Genomic DNA, 16,943 nt, shown 5'->3' with positions numbered 1-16,943 from the left:
TTACCGAGAAAGGGGGCTTTTAAATAACGATCAACCTATCCAACATTTTGTTTATCAAGGCAGGTCGTAATTAGAACACTGCAGTCTTCACACTTATTTGTTTGAATAAATAATATAAATTAAGAGAGCCCCTCCTAAACATGGCGATTACATTCTCAAATACTTTTATTAAGTTGCTCCACTGTGACAGCTCTTCCTTGCTCACAAAACCAGGACAGCTACTGCAGATCAGGGCAATTTAATGAGGAAAAAGCCTTTGACCCCATTGAATAGCACGGTAAAAACATATTTTTAGTCTATGAGACATAGACCTAGTATCAGTAGATTTTCTGAAAAGTCTTGAGCGTAACCGTAGCTCCACTAACTTCAGCTGTAATAGTTATCTATAGGTTGAATGTATTACCACATCATCGAGTGAAAACTGAGATCCTTGTGCAATTGTCTCTCCATTCATAGAAATCATGGCACAGCCATCATAATACAGACGATCACCATCACAGCCCTTCTGGTTAGATAAAATATATATTCCACCATTCTGAGAAGAAAACAAGCAAACAGACAAAAAACTTATTTCACAATGTAGTACCTGACAATTTTAAACAACAAACTTTTTCCACTATTCAAGTCCTTCTCATAATCCTTCTCTAAGATGGGAATGACTTAGGGCTTAGACCCTTGTTTTTTTCCATTTGAAAAAGGACTTTACACACTATACATACAACAGAAACATATAATAACGTAAGTAAATGTAGTACATTAACTCTATCACTTTCTTGCTGTTGGAAAACACATCTCCTGTTACTAGCTTGAAGAGTCATACCCTTAGCCCAAACGGAGAGGGCTACATTTCAAAACTGAAATGCTAAGTTCATGGAGAGATTGACAGAAGAGGGAAAATAATGGCAGAAGCTGTGTTTGGATCGCTTCTCTTTAAAATAGGCAGAATTTTCAATGTCAAAAACCAAAATAAAATTTAAGTATGACAATGACAGGAAAAGTAATGGCTAAGTTTAAAGACAGATTTCTACTTTCCCTTCCTGAGACAGTTACCGATATTTCTCCAAGAGAATGTTGCTTTGTGAATGAAGATCAAAAAAGGAACTGTGAATTTATGGAAATGAGAAACTTTTGGAAGGTTTTACATATGCCTGGAAAATATCACCCTACACTGACTGAATTAAATGCTGGTAACGAGCCATCAGTTCAGTACATAGAGCACATGAAGGGAGACTGCTGAGGCACAGATAACTACAGGGAACAAGCAGAGCCACTGGTAGTTTGTCCTGCATGGAGAATGCATGTTCAACTATGCCCTTTCAAGCTCGTTGCTTCTCTGTATGCAGTAGATTCAACATTTCATGCTTCCAATTACAGAGCAGTCAGTTACTCTGAATAATTACTATTTTCTGTCTCCTATATTAGTACAATATTTTATCTTCACAATTTAATGGAATTAAGATAAAGATCAATTGCATTTTTGCAACAAGCCTCCAGAGCTGCAAGAAAATAAACTGCTTTAAGGTATTCTGACTCTCCTTTATAGAGGTGTGTGGAAAATAAGATTATATAGTTGGTATGCCAATGCAGAACTATGAGTTCCTGTGCCAAGTTCCTTCTTAGCGTGCTCCTCACATGTGCACATGCATACATTCATTTCTCCCATACTCCCAAGCAAATACTAAATAGCATTTCTTCTGTTTTCCTGCTCCACAGATCATACAGAACTGATCTGTAACCAAATAGCCTCCGGCATTAAAGCATTACCTACAGCAGGGCTCCCCAAAGAAGTACAGAACCCCAGCAGCTGGAGGAAAGGTAATCACAGGCCAAAAACAAACACACAAACAAACAAAACTTCAAAACACCCAAGTAACAAGGTCTGTCAAGGCCACTAAGCTCATGCCTTAAGTATACCTTTGCTGTAGCAGAATTCACCAAATCCACCCGGGTATGCGCCTTCCGCAGCACATGGTGACTCCCTGAAGAATTAGTGAAAATTTCCACACCATCAAGTCCCATTTCAATATGAGGGCTGTCAAATCAGAAGGCAGAAAAAAAACTGAGCTGGCAATCACATGTAGCTGGGAATATTGCAGGTATCATTTAAAACCACCACTACCAAAAACATTTATGTCATTGCCAGTTTTCTCAAGGTCTTAGCTCAAACATAGCTAGAGCTCACAAAAACATCTGTTTTCCTGCATCGCTTGATTCTTGTCAAAGACCAGTAGTGGTTGCAGAGGGCAGGCAGGGTTTTGCTAATTGTATTCTAAATAAAATGCCTTCTACTTTATTCCATAGAAGTCTGGGTCACAAAGAAAGAAAACAAGACAGTCTTGGTCTGAAAGGGCAGCACCAAGACCCTATGAAATGACCTGACTTTTACTGATTTTCTCTTTTTCAAATGCTAAAAAAAAATAAATAGAGAAAAAAAAAACATAGTATCTATGTATATTACATACCACACCTGCAGTTATAAGGAAATGAATTACTTGAGTTGAAGGATTTGTAAAGACATCTGGAACATTTTATTTATTCTACGTTAACTACAACAGCTTTCATGCAACCACTTCTTTTTTTTCCCTCTCCATTCCTATGTCTAACCTTTGTGAATACGTTCTTCTTTGTCTTTGGGAAGAACCTAAAATTGTAGCAGGAACTAAAGTAAAACCAGGAACTATTACTTAAGGGCGCTAGACTTTGCTTTCTGTTAATGACCTTTAGTTGTTTCCTTCTGCCTTGTATGATGATGGTTTAAAAAATAGAGAAGGATTAAGCTAATAGGTAAATAGATGCATCTCAAAGTGATGGAAGCCTAAGCGATCCAAGAACCTAAGCTCTAGCTTGTCCATTATAACAAGGCTCTACTTGTCTAGGAAAATGAAAAAAAACTCTAGTACTCCCAATTTTTTGAGACTGTGAATAGTAAATGATATAATATGGGATTATAATTACTGACAAAACCAATACTCCAGAAATTCGGCCTACATGCCAAATAAAATCATGAAAGGATGGCTTATTCCACCTATCTTCCACTTGGGAAAGAACATAATTTGATATTTACACTTAGAGGAGCAGTAGACTGAAATAAATAAGTTCTTCTTCATTGTGCCTACTACTCCCAGTGTTTCCCAAGACCCAGAGTTAGCAATACTGCTTTTTCAAAGCAAGTTAATCTTCATACAGAGCACTAAAAGAAAGGAACACCTTAAAACATGGCTCAGTATTTCAAATGATATTCTGTATCTCAGCCATGTTGAGGTTTTTAATGCTTACTATATCCCAACAGAATGAGCAGATCTCCCATTTCATCCTCAAAACATTCCATTTCTCCAGCTGATCAATGTTTTATAGAAACACAGGCTCATTGGTCTATTACTGGTCACTAATTACTCACTTCCCTCTACAGCTATTCAATCCACTGTAATAAATAGAACTGTAGCCTTGCAAGGGTTATCATTGGGAACACAGCCTTCATTGTGAAAATTAGCTGGATTCTCTGAATCTGACATAAGAAATGGGAGCTCTTCATTTGTGTCCATGCAATTCCAACAGGATAATGACTTGCCCTGTCATTTTCATGAGTGTAACTGACCCATGTACAAACCTGTTGTGGTACCTATCCAACTTCTTGAAAGATACAGAAAACCTTATTGAAATGTTTTTGTTGTAAATACAGTCCTCAGTTTCTGGACAAAGTTGACACATTCCACCAGCAGAAATTCCAGAACTCCAATGCACAAGGCACATAGCAGATAACAGTGAAAAGGTTTTATATGAAGACAAGCATCAAAAAATTTCAGCCCCTTTTACTGAAACCTTTCCCATGATGTATTTCTTGTTCCTCATTATATTTAGCTTATTGGCGCTTTCTGAAAGATATACTACATAGAAAAACAAGCAGATTTTTTACAGAAACAATTCTTTCAGGAAGGTCCAAGTTATGCTTTAGTTTACTTTCCATTTCTTCTTCTGCTTTACCTGTTTGGTGCCCAGAGCTCTTCACATATTTCTGTCCCTAGACAGGTATCTTTGGTTGCTAGCACTGCATCCCCAAACGGAACAGTGTCCTGAGAGAAAAGAAAAGAAAACAAAACAACATCCGTACTTAAACGGAATGGAAGAATCTATCTCATCAAAATCAGAAAGTTACCAACAAACCTTAAAAAAACAGAACTGAATACTCACTGTACATATAAACAACTGAGGCAAATTTAAGCCTTCCATGTTTTGCTGTTAAATACTTACACCAATTAGGTTAAATTATGTTCTCATTTAATCTGAGAACTATTATTGAAACACCTGAATTTGCAACATGACTGACAGAATAATTTGGTGCTCTACTGTTTCATGCCACAAATTCCCTGCATTTAGATGGCTGAGTTATGAAGATAGCAAAGTTAAAAAGAAAAGACTCCATTAAGAACTTACCTGCCCTGTCACTTCCTGAATTATCCTTGGTAGAAAATACTCCTCCACGTGCCTAAAGCAGGTTTATAAACTGTGAATACATGGTCACGTAAAGCATAGCATAATAACTGATTCTAACATCCACATTGTGTCATCTCCTAACCGTGAGTAAAGAAATTGCACTGAAATTGTACAGTACTGGGTATGTAAAAAAAAAAATAAAAAAAATGGAAGTGTTAAGATTAAAATTAACAACAACCTGTTTTGCTTCAGAAATTCATGGTGAACATGAAAACAGAATTTTATAAAGCTTAAGATTTCATAACTGTACAGGGTTGTCTATTTCTGGCTTTGTACGTCTTGCTTCTGTATTTTCCAGTGAATAATCGAGTATTAAAACAGCATGTCTTCAGGCTAAAGCCTGACGTGGACTTCTTCAGTAGGAAAAAAAAAAAAAAAACTTTAAGGGAGACATCCTGATTCTGCAGAGAAATAGGCATGAAGAATGCTTAAAGTGAATTAACATGAGTAATTATGTCACCCTCCAAGAGTTAAGAGGTCACACAGCAGTGGAAATAACCTCTACTTAACATGGTAATATGCGGTGAATGTTAGGAGTACGCAGCTTTCATGCTTGCTCCCTTCTAGTTATAAACTAGACTGATAAAGAACACACCAGGTAAGTCAAATTTGAAATAAAAAATTCCCTTTTGCAGTGCTACTCCAGAAATAACTTGAAGCTCAACCAGAATTGACTGGGATTTAGAGGACAGATATGCAGGAACTCTCAGAAGTATTTTACTAAGACCATCAAGTTATAACCATTCTTTGACTGCAGGATGAGCGAACAGCACCAGAGACGCGTATCAAGCATATTTCCCTGCTTCATAAGGTACGTAAGGTAGCGTCCTTCCCTTGCAGTCATGAAATTCTAGCTGAGCTCATTCGTTCTACACCATTCTCCTGTTTAATATTGAACAGGATGCAATCAAGCAGATAAACATACGCTCCTCCAGTCCTGACCTGCATATGAAAGTATACAAAAGGAAAGAGAGCACTACACTGGTGTCAGGATCGTTCAGCCGCACTTTTCTTGCAAGCTCAGCAATTCAGAGTTTGTTTATGTTTAATAAGCTTTTTAACTATGCTGCAATTACATAGCTCTACTGACTTTTGTTTTGATGTTCACCCTGTAGCTGATGTACTGCAATATTTTTCAATCCTTCTGCTGCAGCTGCAAATGGCAAGCTGTGTTTCTTAAACGCAGTTAAACAGTAGCCAACCTACCTTGCTTTGCTCCATGGTGTAAACCATCTAAGTTCTCTATAGTTTCCTGCATTTGCCAGTGATATTTTCGGTCTAATCAGAAGGATTTTTCTTAAAACATAAATTAAAACAAAACAGAAAGGGTGAATTAAGACCTGATGTGCAAGCACATAAGACTAAATAAGAACATTGATGAAAATCAACTCACTGATTTTTTCTAGTGTGACATACAGCAAACAACATTTATTTATTTATTTATTTTAACGTTTCTGTCTGTAGACGTAAAAGTTTTCTTTCTGGGCTCTTCAAAAAGTGTTTCAAAAAACAGTGGAAATTTAGATTCTACAAGGTCAGAAAGGAAAAACAGATGATGCAAAACATTAAGTCATCTCTCTAAAATTTAAGAGATAGGAGGACAACACCATCCCTTTACATAGCACTAAAGAATCTTACTAGAAGGCCAAACAGGTCTCTGAAACGTTACGCTAATGTTCTGACTCACAAAACATGTAAAGAACTACTTACTTATTTAAGAAGATCACTCGACAATTGTAGCGAACATTTTTGTGCATAACAGGCCTGCAAAAATAAGAAGAAAAATTACCAGTGGCTAACCAACGTTATCAGATGAAATTTAAGAAAAAAAAAGAAAAAAGCTACACAATCTCCTTCACTACACAAAAACTATGTTAAGACAAATCTATATTGTATCACTCAAGGGAATTAAGTAACACAACATATGTAGTTTCTAATGTTTATATTAGAAAAGTTGTTTACAAAACTCTTTGATTTTCTGTCAGTTTCAGATATTACCAATGATTACCAGATATTACTGGTATGCCTGAGAAACACCAGCAGACCCTAATGCCATTGGCTGGGCAAACCTGACCGACTACGATACTACCAGGCTGGTCCAAAGTAAAGAAAAGGCAGCTTTATGCATTCGATACCAAGAAACAGGTATGCACATGTGTTACTTTTACAATTACAAAATATCATAGCTCACTCACAGCACATAACTTACAATGTTTATTTTTTATGTTTATTTGAACATCAAAATGATTGACATATATGTACGTTGTCTGTGAAGACAGCTGCCAGTTAAAGCAAGGTACATGAGCCGTGACATTCCTGAAAGACAAGTCAATTTAAAAAGCCCCCTTTTTTTTTTACATATAATACAAGGTCTTACTCAAAACCTTGTCCATGATAGTAGGGCCCAGCCATTTAGGTTCCTGAGAAAAAAATATTTTACTTCTCTCTTGAAGAGCCCAGCCACCAGGAATCTCACTCCTCTGCCCCCCAAGTAAAAAAAAAAAAAAAAAAAAAAAAAAGCAAAAAAAAAGCATTTTGAAAGGATTACATCAGAAAAAAACCCTTGTATGTTGCTATCCTACTGGTGCAAATTAGAATGAAAAGTAGTATGGCTCCTAAGATGTGCTTACAAGTTTGCTGCAAAATCCTTATTATCCAGAGACATTTGTTTACGCAACATAGACCGCATTCTCAAAAGAGGTAGCGCTTAATCCTGCTTATACAAGACTTACATTCCCACATCACAGATAATATCTTGAGTAACTGGAGACTCCAAAAGCTTTGCCAGAACTTGAAACGAGTGCAGGAGTGTATCAGACTCATAATAGTGATCTGAGCAGCCATAACCGCTGTGTAGAAAAAGAAATAAATTGTCAGGCAGATATAAAATTATAAATTATATAAATAATTATATATATATATAATACAGACATAAATTTATCAGCAACAGAACTGTGGGACCAGAACTACTCCAGACACGAAACATCTCACTGTATATGCAGTTTATAGAGAACACAAAGATGCAGCGCTGTGCGCATCAGCAGTGAAGGCTGTTTAAAATTCCTTGGTGCTGCTGGGATATTCCTTGCTAAAGCAGCAGCCTGCGCATAGGCAGAACTCAAAGTACTGCAGGCACCATGAGGAAAGCTCTCTGAAATAAGCCAACAAATATTGGTATAAGGTAAGTTTTTACGACAGGTTTTGCAATACGTTGCTTGCATCTGCAATGTGTCTGTTTGCACTGACAGCCACGTGTTTTTAACGCCAGTTTAAACATTAGACTACTACATGTTTTCTTAACCATTTTTAGTACGCAATTATTCCCGTTTCTTAACCCCGATCAGCTAGTAACCGCAGCGCTCCTACCAAATTTCGAGCTCAGGACCAAGCCTGTATCTGGCTCCTTTGCCCTTTGCGATTTCAATACCTGGAAAAGAAAGGAGCATGCTCAAGCAGCAGTCGGGACCCTAACCCTAACCCTGCCCGGCCTCCCCAGGACCCCAAACCAGGCTAGAGGGGATCCCCCCGGGACCCCCCAAGGCTCACTTTTGAGGATCCTCCCCGCGTTGCCCTCAAAATCCAGCGCCCACTGGTTGAGGGCGCAGGCTGCCAGCCGCACCGCCCGCCCCATGGCGCCGCCGCCGCAGCGCCGGGCCCCGCCTCAGGGGCTGGGACTGAGGGGCCGCGCCTGGGGGGGGCTCTGGCCGAGCAAATTAGCGGTGCCCGCTGCCCAAGCTCGGGGCGCTGAGGGCTAATTAGCTAATGAGGGGTGCTGCCTGCGGCGGGACGCGAGAAGCTCCCTGCCCTGCGAGCTGCTGACACGGTCAGCAGTGCAGCTCCCCCCGTGGGCCTTCCCCTTGCGCCTCGTTACCCCGCCTCGGCCATTTTGGCAGGCTCAGCCTTTATTTTAGCACCCTCTGAGCGGTGTCTGCCGAGCCTGGGTCAGACTGGGAGCGCTGAGGGCGATGGGGCAGCGTGGGGCAGGACCCGGAGGTCTGGGAGCTCCAGAGCACCAAAGCAGCTTCAGGGCGCGATACCCCAAATCGCAGGGCTCCTTAGGGCTCATCCCGTCCTGCGTTTGGCCTTATCTGTGGGACGCTTCCTAACGTTATCCTGTACTATAGTGTCTCCTGGGGCATCAGGTCGTTCAAAATCCTTGTTCTTTGTAGTGATCCTTCCTACATGCTGGCCAAATCTGGCCTGTGGGGCCACCGCTGCTCACAGTGTGCCTCTCTAACGGAGGCACTGACCGGAGCAGCCATGAGCTCACGGGGCCACCGCTGCCCCGCTGCCCTCCCTGCGGCCGGGGCCGCGAGGCGGGCCCGCAGCGGGTGGTGCCGGCAGCGGGACCCCGCCGGGGCCGCCGCTCGGCCCATGGGTTGAGCGCGCTCCGCCAATGGCGTGGCGCGGGGCGGGCGGGAGCGCGGCGCCGATTGGCCGGCGGGGCGGGGAGGGGGCGGGACCGAGCTGGGCGGGGGGGACCCGAAGCGGCTTGGGGGGGCTCGGCGAGGCCAGGCGGGGACAGGGGGCTCCGGCGGCTGCCTGCAGGTGGGTGCCCGCGGGGGCAGGGGAGCGGGAAGGGGGCAGGAGCCTCGGGCTGGGGTGGGCTCAGGCGGCGGTGTAGGAAGGAGAACCGCGATGGCAGCCGCGCTGTAAGCGGGGGGAAGGCGTGTGTGCCCCCCGCAGCCTGGCTGGGGGCTGCTCCTCCTCCTCCAGCCGCTGGCGGCTCCGGGAGCGGGGCGGTCGCCGTGCTCCTGCGCTGTCTGGGGGGTTAATGGTGGCTCCGGGGGGCTTGCACCAGCCCCCGGCTGTAGGCAGGGGCTCGGCAGGCTGAGCGGTGCTCAAACCGCAGCCCTGCAGGGTAACCGGGCTGCTGGCTGCTTGGGAGCCCCGAGCAAATGGCAATGCCACGAAAAGCCTCAGCCTAGGGTTTGCTTCCTGGCTCAGAGGTGAGGCCTGCTTCCTCAGCAGGGCTGATAGATCATGGGGAATCCTTGGAAATACGCAGAACTTAACTGGGCGATGCCCTGGCAGCCTGGTCTGAGCTGGCCCAGCTCTCAGCACGGGGCTGGGTTAAATAACTTCACAGGCTGCATCCAGCCAGAGTCCTGCTGACTGATGCTTCCTGGTTAAGAGCCTTTCTGTCCTGGCAAAATTACTGTCATAAAGCAAAACGAACACCGCTAACTGGACCAAACTCTCTAACATCAACACAGTAGCTCTCCTCTGCTTTCTCTTGAACACGTTCGGTAGCATTGTCTCTCGATGGGTGTGTTACTGGCATGAGAAGCCTTGTCATGGAAGCACTTAACACCTGGAATGAGGCAACTTCTGGCTCGCATCTCAGCCAAATGTCTGCCTCTGACAGTGTTTTAAATGTCTCCGCTGAAGCGTTAGGTGGCGGTTAGCGCTTGTGATAACGGAGGGAAGTCAGTCAGTAGGTCAGGGCCACGTTCAGTGATTGCCAGGCAAGGCTGTGGTGATGCAGCTGGGCCAAGGCCGGGCCAGGCCATCAGCCAAGGGATGAAGGTCAGGGTCCGGCCTGGTGAAGGGAACCAGCGTCACACAGACCTGGGATGGCCAGGCAGGGCCTTGGGGATGAGGCGAGGACAGGACAGAAGGATTTAGGAAAGTTTTCTGTTTTTTTTTTTTTTTTTTTTTTCTTTATTTCTTTCCTCTTCTTCACTCCCAAACTTCTTGTAACTGAAAGCTATTTAATTATTTTTAGTAATTTGTATTTCTTTTCAGTAGAGCCAAAAGACCTAGTGAGTACAAGCTGGAGTAATATTATGAATATTTTCTCTCACAGAGAACACCATGCCAGCCCACAAGCAGAAAAACTCTGAAGAACGAAACCACAAAAACATCCAAAATGATACTCAAGCTTCTCAAGTCCAGTGGGGAAGAGCATGGTGAGAGAAGTTGATGACTCTAATTAGTCACTGTATTTCAAATTGGTTCTTACATACTCTTACAGATGTTACATTGTTTTTAATCTTTATTCTGTTTTTAAAAGATGGGTACATTGACCTAACGTTGAAAGCTCCTGGTTAATGAGTTGTAGTAACAGGTGCCAAAGAAGAGTTCCTCAAGGTTTTTAAATATGGAGCTTGCCAGGTGGCTTGGGTTAAAATACAACCCTTCTTGCAAAATGAAAAACAAACCATAATACTCAGTGAAATTTGTAGTTTCTTCAAAGGCTGAACAAAATATTTGCTGTAATTTGGAAAACAGGCATCCATCTATGGTACTACTAGCTGATGCCTTCAGCAGCAGCAAGGTTTATGGCCCATATTCCTGTTGTCAGAGTGTGGTTAAAGTATCAGTTGAGTACCATACTGTAGCTGAAAACAGCAGCGGGTATTCATACGGTTTCTTACCACAGACAGTGGTGCTGGAACATGTTCAGCTTCTGGCTGTTCAGGGTCTATGTCCTCTGTGTTTCCAAGCTTTGCACAGCATTGTGATTCTGTTACCACCTCCAACTGAATACCAGTAGTACCCATGATTGCCATCAAACGTGAAGACTGTAATAATAGCGTGCTTTTTGGAGGAGAGATGTTATCTGTTCTGTTGCTCTGATTAACCAGCTTAGGGTTATAACGTTTTGTGGTAAAGTATGTAACATGCCAAACTTTCTGTCACTGTTTGACCCAAAGAAACATATGTACTCTAAAAATATTTTCCATTTTCATCCAGTTAGTTTTCAGTGGTCTTTTTAGACTAAAATTGCTTGACTTAATCAGAACTGCTGTCATAACTGAAAGCTGAAAAAAATGTTCTGTTTTGGATTACAGGGAGGTAGACTGGTTTTCCTTGGCAAGCATCCTTTTCCTGCTCATGTTTGCACCACTTATCGTGTATTATTTCATAATGTCCTGTGACCAGTACCAGTGCTCTCTGACTGATCCGCTCATTGACTTGCTCATGGGGAATAAACATCTGTCTGACATCTGGAACAAGACTCCTACACTGACCTACACAGCTGCTGGCATCTATATTATTTGGGTTGCTTTCCAGGTATATTATTGAATTACAAACTAGTTGTAGCGTGTGTGTGTACAAGCATGTATCTATCCATCAGATGAAAGAAGGATGGAACTAAATGGAATACTGTATTTTTTTTTTTTTTACGTAATGGCAAAATAGTCTGTCAGATGAAAAATTTGGGAATTACTATGATTATATGGGTTTTAAGCACTCAGGATACCAATTCTGATCTTATGGTGAAAGAAGGCTGCCTCACAAGTGCTGTTCTTTCTGTTGAGTCTTATATAATACTATGCTAAATCATTGTGTGTGGCAGTGAGTCAGGACAGAGTGATGCAACTAAATAAATCTCGGTATTGCTTGTTCTCACAGATAACTCTGTGATACAAGTATTTCATACAATATAAATTCAGATGTTTTAGATAAATGACCTCTACAAGAGTCTAAGATGATGTGGTTAAGATAAACCAGCCATATAACAAAAATACTGATTTACTTAACTAAACTAACTGCTTACATAACTGCATACTTTACTTACATAAACTAACTGCAGAAGGAATGTATTTTTCTGTAGACAAACTCTAAAAGAATGTTTATTAGTGTTTTTTTGTTTGTTTGTTTGTTTTGTAAAATATCTTCAAATTTAGCAAACTACTGCTATTGTTTTCCAAATGGGAAAGTTACTTAAGTATAATGTTTTAAAATTAAAGGATAAGGACCCAAATCTAACTAGAAACAGTCCTCCCTCCCCACCAAATAAGGCTTACCACCATATATGAAAGCTGTCTTTAAAATTGTTCTGTAGCTTGGGCATATTACTGGTCTAAAATCACAACAGCTAATCTAATAATATTTGCTTATCTAATACTTAATTGAAACTGACTGTTATCTTTGGTATGTGTATGAATTTTTTGGGGTTAATATATTCTGTCACTTCTAGGTGATTTTGTATATGTTTGTTCCTGACTTCTGCCACAAGTTTCTTCCTGGATATGTAGGAGGTGTACAAGAAGGTGCTGTCACTCCTGCTGGTACGTTATTCCTTGGGATGTACCACAACATAATCACACTCTTTTTAAATGATAGTATTTCTGTACGGAGTTCTTAGCAATCCATATATACCTGCAGGAAACATGGACATAAATGTTTTCACTTTCGGTATGCTTATTTCAAACAATCAAACAGAGCAATATTTATCTTCTTTTAGAATAAATTACAGAACTTCTTTCTCCTAAAAAGCTATTTATCATGTAATTAGCTGATCAGTTCATACTTAAGTAAAATACAGCAAGCACAGTATCAGAAGTAGAAAAATACAGATTGATAATTTTGGTGCTTTAAATCAACGGCAGACTATCACTAGAATCTGACAATGCGGTCATGTCTATTTGAGCCAAGTTAACCTGCAAGACTTGAGCAGAATGTGTGATGTAGGCTAAGCATGACAGGATAACTTGAGAGCTTGGCTGATTGTAGGTGAGATTATAAATCCATCCTTCTGTTAAGAAAAAGCTTAGCATACAGGTTGCGGCAGAATCTAATGAAACTCAGAAAAGTGCCGCAAGATACTTAATTCGGAGGGCGAGATTCAAGGAAGGTAAGCAGAGTAGGTCACTTCATGAGCTATTGACCTCCTGGCTATTGTGTACATATCCTTATTAATAACTGTACTAATGTAACATCAGTAATATTGATTTCTTTCTTTCCTACTTTAGGTGTAGTAAATAAGTATGAAATCAATGGACTCCAGGCTTGGATCATAACCCATGTACTTTGGTTTGCCAATGCCTATTACTTCCACTGGTTCTCACCTACCATCATTTTTGACAATTGGATTCCTCTCCTGTGGTGTGCCAATATCCTGGGATATGTAGTTTCCACATTCGCAATGATAAAAGGCTACTTTTTCCCTACTAATGCCAAAGACTGGTATGTTGTCTTAATAAGAGCATACAAGGAAATCAGACATACAGTAATGTAGAACTGGTTCTTTAAGACGTGCACCACCCGTTATGTTTCATGCTGCATGTCGTGTGACTGTGGCATCCTTGGTGTCAAAGATGCATGTGTCTAAATTATGTCTAGCAAATAAAGTTATAGTTGGACTCCTGAAAAGTGATAGCAAGTTTAAACACAATGCCTCTGAAGCTAGAATTTATCTCTTGTACTGTAATACTTTTAGTTTGATCAATTGTTACCTTATATTGCATTACATGGTCTTATGATTTTTATTGTTGTTATATCAGGCCCCTTAGGAAATGATCTGAAATGTATAGTCAGAATACTAACCATGTGTATTTGTTATAACAATATAAATTTTAAATCTTTTATGCTTTCTAGCAAATTCACTGGCAACTTCTTTTACGACTATATGATGGGGATTGAATTTAACCCTCGAATAGGAAAGTGGTTTGATTTCAAGCTGTTCTTCAATGGGCGCCCTGGCATTGTAGCCTGGACTCTGATTAACCTTTCCTATGCTGCTAAACAACAGGAGCTGTATGGTCAAGTAACCAACTCCATGATTCTTGTCAATGTCCTTCAGGTAAATTTGGAGGAGGAAAACAAGATAACAATTTGGAAATAAAATAGTGTTAAAATAGGAAAAAGTTCTTGCATTGAAAGCAAACTTAAATTATTCTTCCTGGCCTGAGCAACGTCATTTGGTACTGATGCATTGGAACTTGCTTCTTTGGACACTTTCATTCATTCAGCATGTCACTGTGAATAATCCAGTGTGCTACCACTGGCATAGTTAATGTCTGTGCCAGCAGATTTCGATATAGGCTTAAATTAAGAGAGATTTTTCTGAGCCTATGTTCTAGCTTGATCTTCCTAGACCAGGGAGAACAATGACAGAGTTCTGTGGCTTTAGTTGGAGCACGATTGGGGCAGGTTTTTTTTTGAGCACAGAGCTTTACGTTATTTATTTATTTATTTTCCTCAGGCCATGCAGAAATGCAGATGTCTCCAACACCTGAAAATAGGCACACAGTACTATGTTTTCTTCTGAGGAGACCCCAAAGTAATAAATACAACTAATAGTTTGAATCCATTCATATGTATAAATGGAAGGCTGCTTAACAGAAGCTCTATTCCTACTCTCTGAGAGGCAGGAGCAATAGGAGCAATAAAATGCAAGTGCATTTCCTAAGTGTATGTCCTTAAGTAATGCAGCTATTCTCCATGTGCTAATTTATGTTAATACTGCTTTGTATTACTTATTATTGCTTTAGCTATACAGATGTATTATAGATCTCTGCTGATATGTTATGTTCCTCTAAATGCCTCTATTTTTTGAAGCGTTACAATGAAAACACATCAGCTTTGAGATTTTGTTGTAAGACAACAAAAGAGTAGGTTGATACTGGTAGACGGGATGACAGGTGACAGTGCTGTGTTATTAAAGTAGAATCATTCTGTTTCAGGGTATTTATGTTTTGGACTTCTTCTGGAATGAAGCCTGGTATTTGAAAACAATTGATATCTGCCATGATCATTTTGGATGGTACTTGGGCTGGGGAGACTGTGTTTGGCTGCCTTACCTCTACACTCTGCAGGTAAAAATGTGATACAATAGATGTTTGGGCTAAAAGGAAGGAAACCTTCCAGAACTACTCTTCCCAGCAGAATGATTTGTATTTTAACTTCTTTCTTGATGGTTTGAATGCTAACTAACCATTGTAATATTTCTATAACAGTACGTTTGTAGTAGAGCTTACTGTCCCTGCATGGAATTGACATCTTCTTTTCCTCTTAATCTTTTGTACCCCTTTCTGACAGTGTCTCTTGTGTCTGTATATATTTTTTAAATCCTTTCAGGCCCTTTCTGTACTCCTGGATGTTGGGTGTTTTTATGTGTGTCATTTTATTTTCCCCTTTTAGTCTGCATCTTCACGACTTCTCCCTTATTCTTGTTTGTCCTATGAAATGCAATTTTGGAAAGAGAGACAGAGGCAATGTAGGAAGCAGAAAATTTCATTAAATTATTCCATCGTTTTACTGGTACTTTTTTTCCCCCTCTATTCTCAGTCACTGGAGGTCAAGGAATTAGTCTGGCATCCTAAAAATGTTTTTAAAGTGAGGTACTGATTGTCTCTTTTCTGCTCCCCAGGGTTTATATTTGGTTTACCACCCTGTGCAGCTCAGCACAGCCAGTGCCATAGGGGTCTTGATGTTGGGCTTGGTTGGCTATTACATCTTCAGAACGACGAACCACCAGAAAGATCTCTTCCGTCGTACAAACGGCAACTGCAGGATATGGGGGAAGAAGCCAGAATACATTGAGTGCTCCTACATGTCTGTGGATGGGACCAAGTACTACAGCAAGCTGATGACCTCAGGATTTTGGGGCTGGGCACGCCATTTTAACTACACGGGAGATTTGATGGGCTCCCTGGCCTACTGTCTGGCTTGTGGGTTTGAACACATCTTGCCGTATTTCTACATCATTTATATGACTATTCTGTTGACTCACCGTTGCATTAGGGATGAACACCGTTGTTTCAGCAAATATGGGAAGGACTGGAAGCTCTACACTGCTGCAGTGCCTTACCGGCTTATACCAGGAGTATTTTAAGGCTAACACAGAATCTGGGGAAGCAAAAAATTTTTGAGACAAAAAGAGTCGATCCGTACAGTTAAACTAACAAAAATTATTTTGGGAAGGATGCTTAATAATGCTTGGGAAAAAAAAGGTGTCTGGAGAATAATCCTTGATGTAATGAAGGAACATGCTTCTAGTAAGCAGGCAGACTTTAAAGTAAATGAAATAAGGCACTGAAGTGGCCTTTTTAGATATATTTGTATTAAAAAAAAAAAAAAAGACTTTCACCTGGAACTGTTTTTTTATTTTTTCTTTCTTTAAATTAACTTGGACTTGAAGAGAAGTTGCATGCACTGAATGCATTGCATTCCTGAAATCTCTCCAGTGCTGGGAGGAGGCCTTACCCTTCAGAGCACCAAGGTTTTTGGAACCAGCTGCCAATGAATTAGGAGAGGAGGAAAAGAACTGTGTGTTCAGTTTATGAAAGAAATTTTATGATGCGGTTGCTTGTGACAGTCATAACCTGTAATTACTAATTCCCTGAAGGAGGCTTTATTACTCATTGATTTTTAAGAGTTGAACCTGGGAAATACTGAGGCTTATCATAAGCTGGTTTTTTTTGGAAGACTGGTATACTTTGATTCACAAATATTTGTGAGAGCTGGTATAAATTGGTATAGCTGCATTAATTGCAGTAGGCTAATTACATTAGTCTACAGCACCAGACAAACATGGTCCATGACCAGCTGGGTATTGTCTTGATACTGAAACCAAACTTTCTTGATGAAGATACTAATCATACATTGACTACTTTAGTGTGGGTAGAAAACTTTCTGTCATTTTTGCCTAAAATAACATTTGTAATAGTTTAAGAAATAAATGTGTGGTTTCAATTAAAAAAAAAAAAAAACAAAAA

The 16,943-nt window shown here is 40.6% G+C and overlaps 2 protein-coding genes across 4 annotated transcripts in view; one reads left to right on the top strand and one right to left on the bottom strand.

Moving 5' to 3' along the window:
• Window positions 1–8,241, bottom strand: part of NADSYN1 (NAD synthetase 1) — a 19,753-nt gene extending 11,512 nt beyond the window's left edge. Inside the window, exons 1-9 of one of the 2 annotated variants that reach the window (XR_011097232.1) lie at window positions 8,038–8,241; window positions 7,858–7,918; window positions 7,224–7,340; window positions 6,202–6,255; window positions 5,698–5,787; window positions 4,432–4,483; window positions 3,982–4,070; window positions 1,915–2,032; window positions 404–535 (exon numbers count right to left, since the gene is read on the bottom strand). Coding sequence is in view for 1 of the 2 variants with exons in the window: in XM_068684564.1 (XP_068540665.1) it covers window positions 404–535; window positions 1,915–2,032; window positions 3,982–4,070; window positions 4,432–4,483; window positions 5,698–5,787; window positions 6,202–6,255; window positions 7,224–7,340; window positions 7,858–7,918; window positions 8,038–8,122 (798 nt within the window). In the remaining variant the exon portion in view is untranslated. The remainder of the gene's footprint in view (window positions 1–403; window positions 536–1,914; window positions 2,033–3,981; window positions 4,071–4,431; window positions 4,484–5,697; window positions 5,788–6,201; window positions 6,256–7,223; window positions 7,341–7,857; window positions 7,919–8,037) is intronic. The other variant, XM_068684564.1, reaches the window with a different exon arrangement.
• On the top strand, window positions 6,496–16,943 carry DHCR7 (7-dehydrocholesterol reductase). Of its 2 annotated transcripts, none has more exons than XM_068684566.1 (8): window positions 6,496–6,636; window positions 10,301–10,403; window positions 11,289–11,511; window positions 12,422–12,512; window positions 13,197–13,410; window positions 13,822–14,026; window positions 14,910–15,041; window positions 15,596–16,943. In XM_068684566.1, the coding sequence occupies exons 2-8, from the start codon at window positions 10,309–10,311 to the stop codon at window positions 16,058–16,060; spliced, it is 1,425 nt and encodes a 474-aa protein (XP_068540667.1). In that variant the 5' UTR covers window positions 6,496–6,636; window positions 10,301–10,308; the 3' UTR covers window positions 16,061–16,943. The 2 variants fall into 2 exon arrangements, with proteins under 2 accessions (XP_068540667.1, XP_068540666.1); XM_068684565.1 differs by lacking the exon at window positions 6,496–6,636 and adding an exon at window positions 8,924–9,039.

Source organism: Anas acuta, chromosome 5 (genome assembly GCF_963932015.1).
Source record: "Anas acuta chromosome 5, bAnaAcu1.1, whole genome shotgun sequence".
In the NCBI taxonomy this organism is placed as follows: domain Eukaryota; kingdom Metazoa; phylum Chordata; class Aves; order Anseriformes; family Anatidae; genus Anas; species Anas acuta.
Note: the sequence above shows the minus strand (reverse complement) of the source record. Positions and strands in the feature narration are given on the sequence as shown.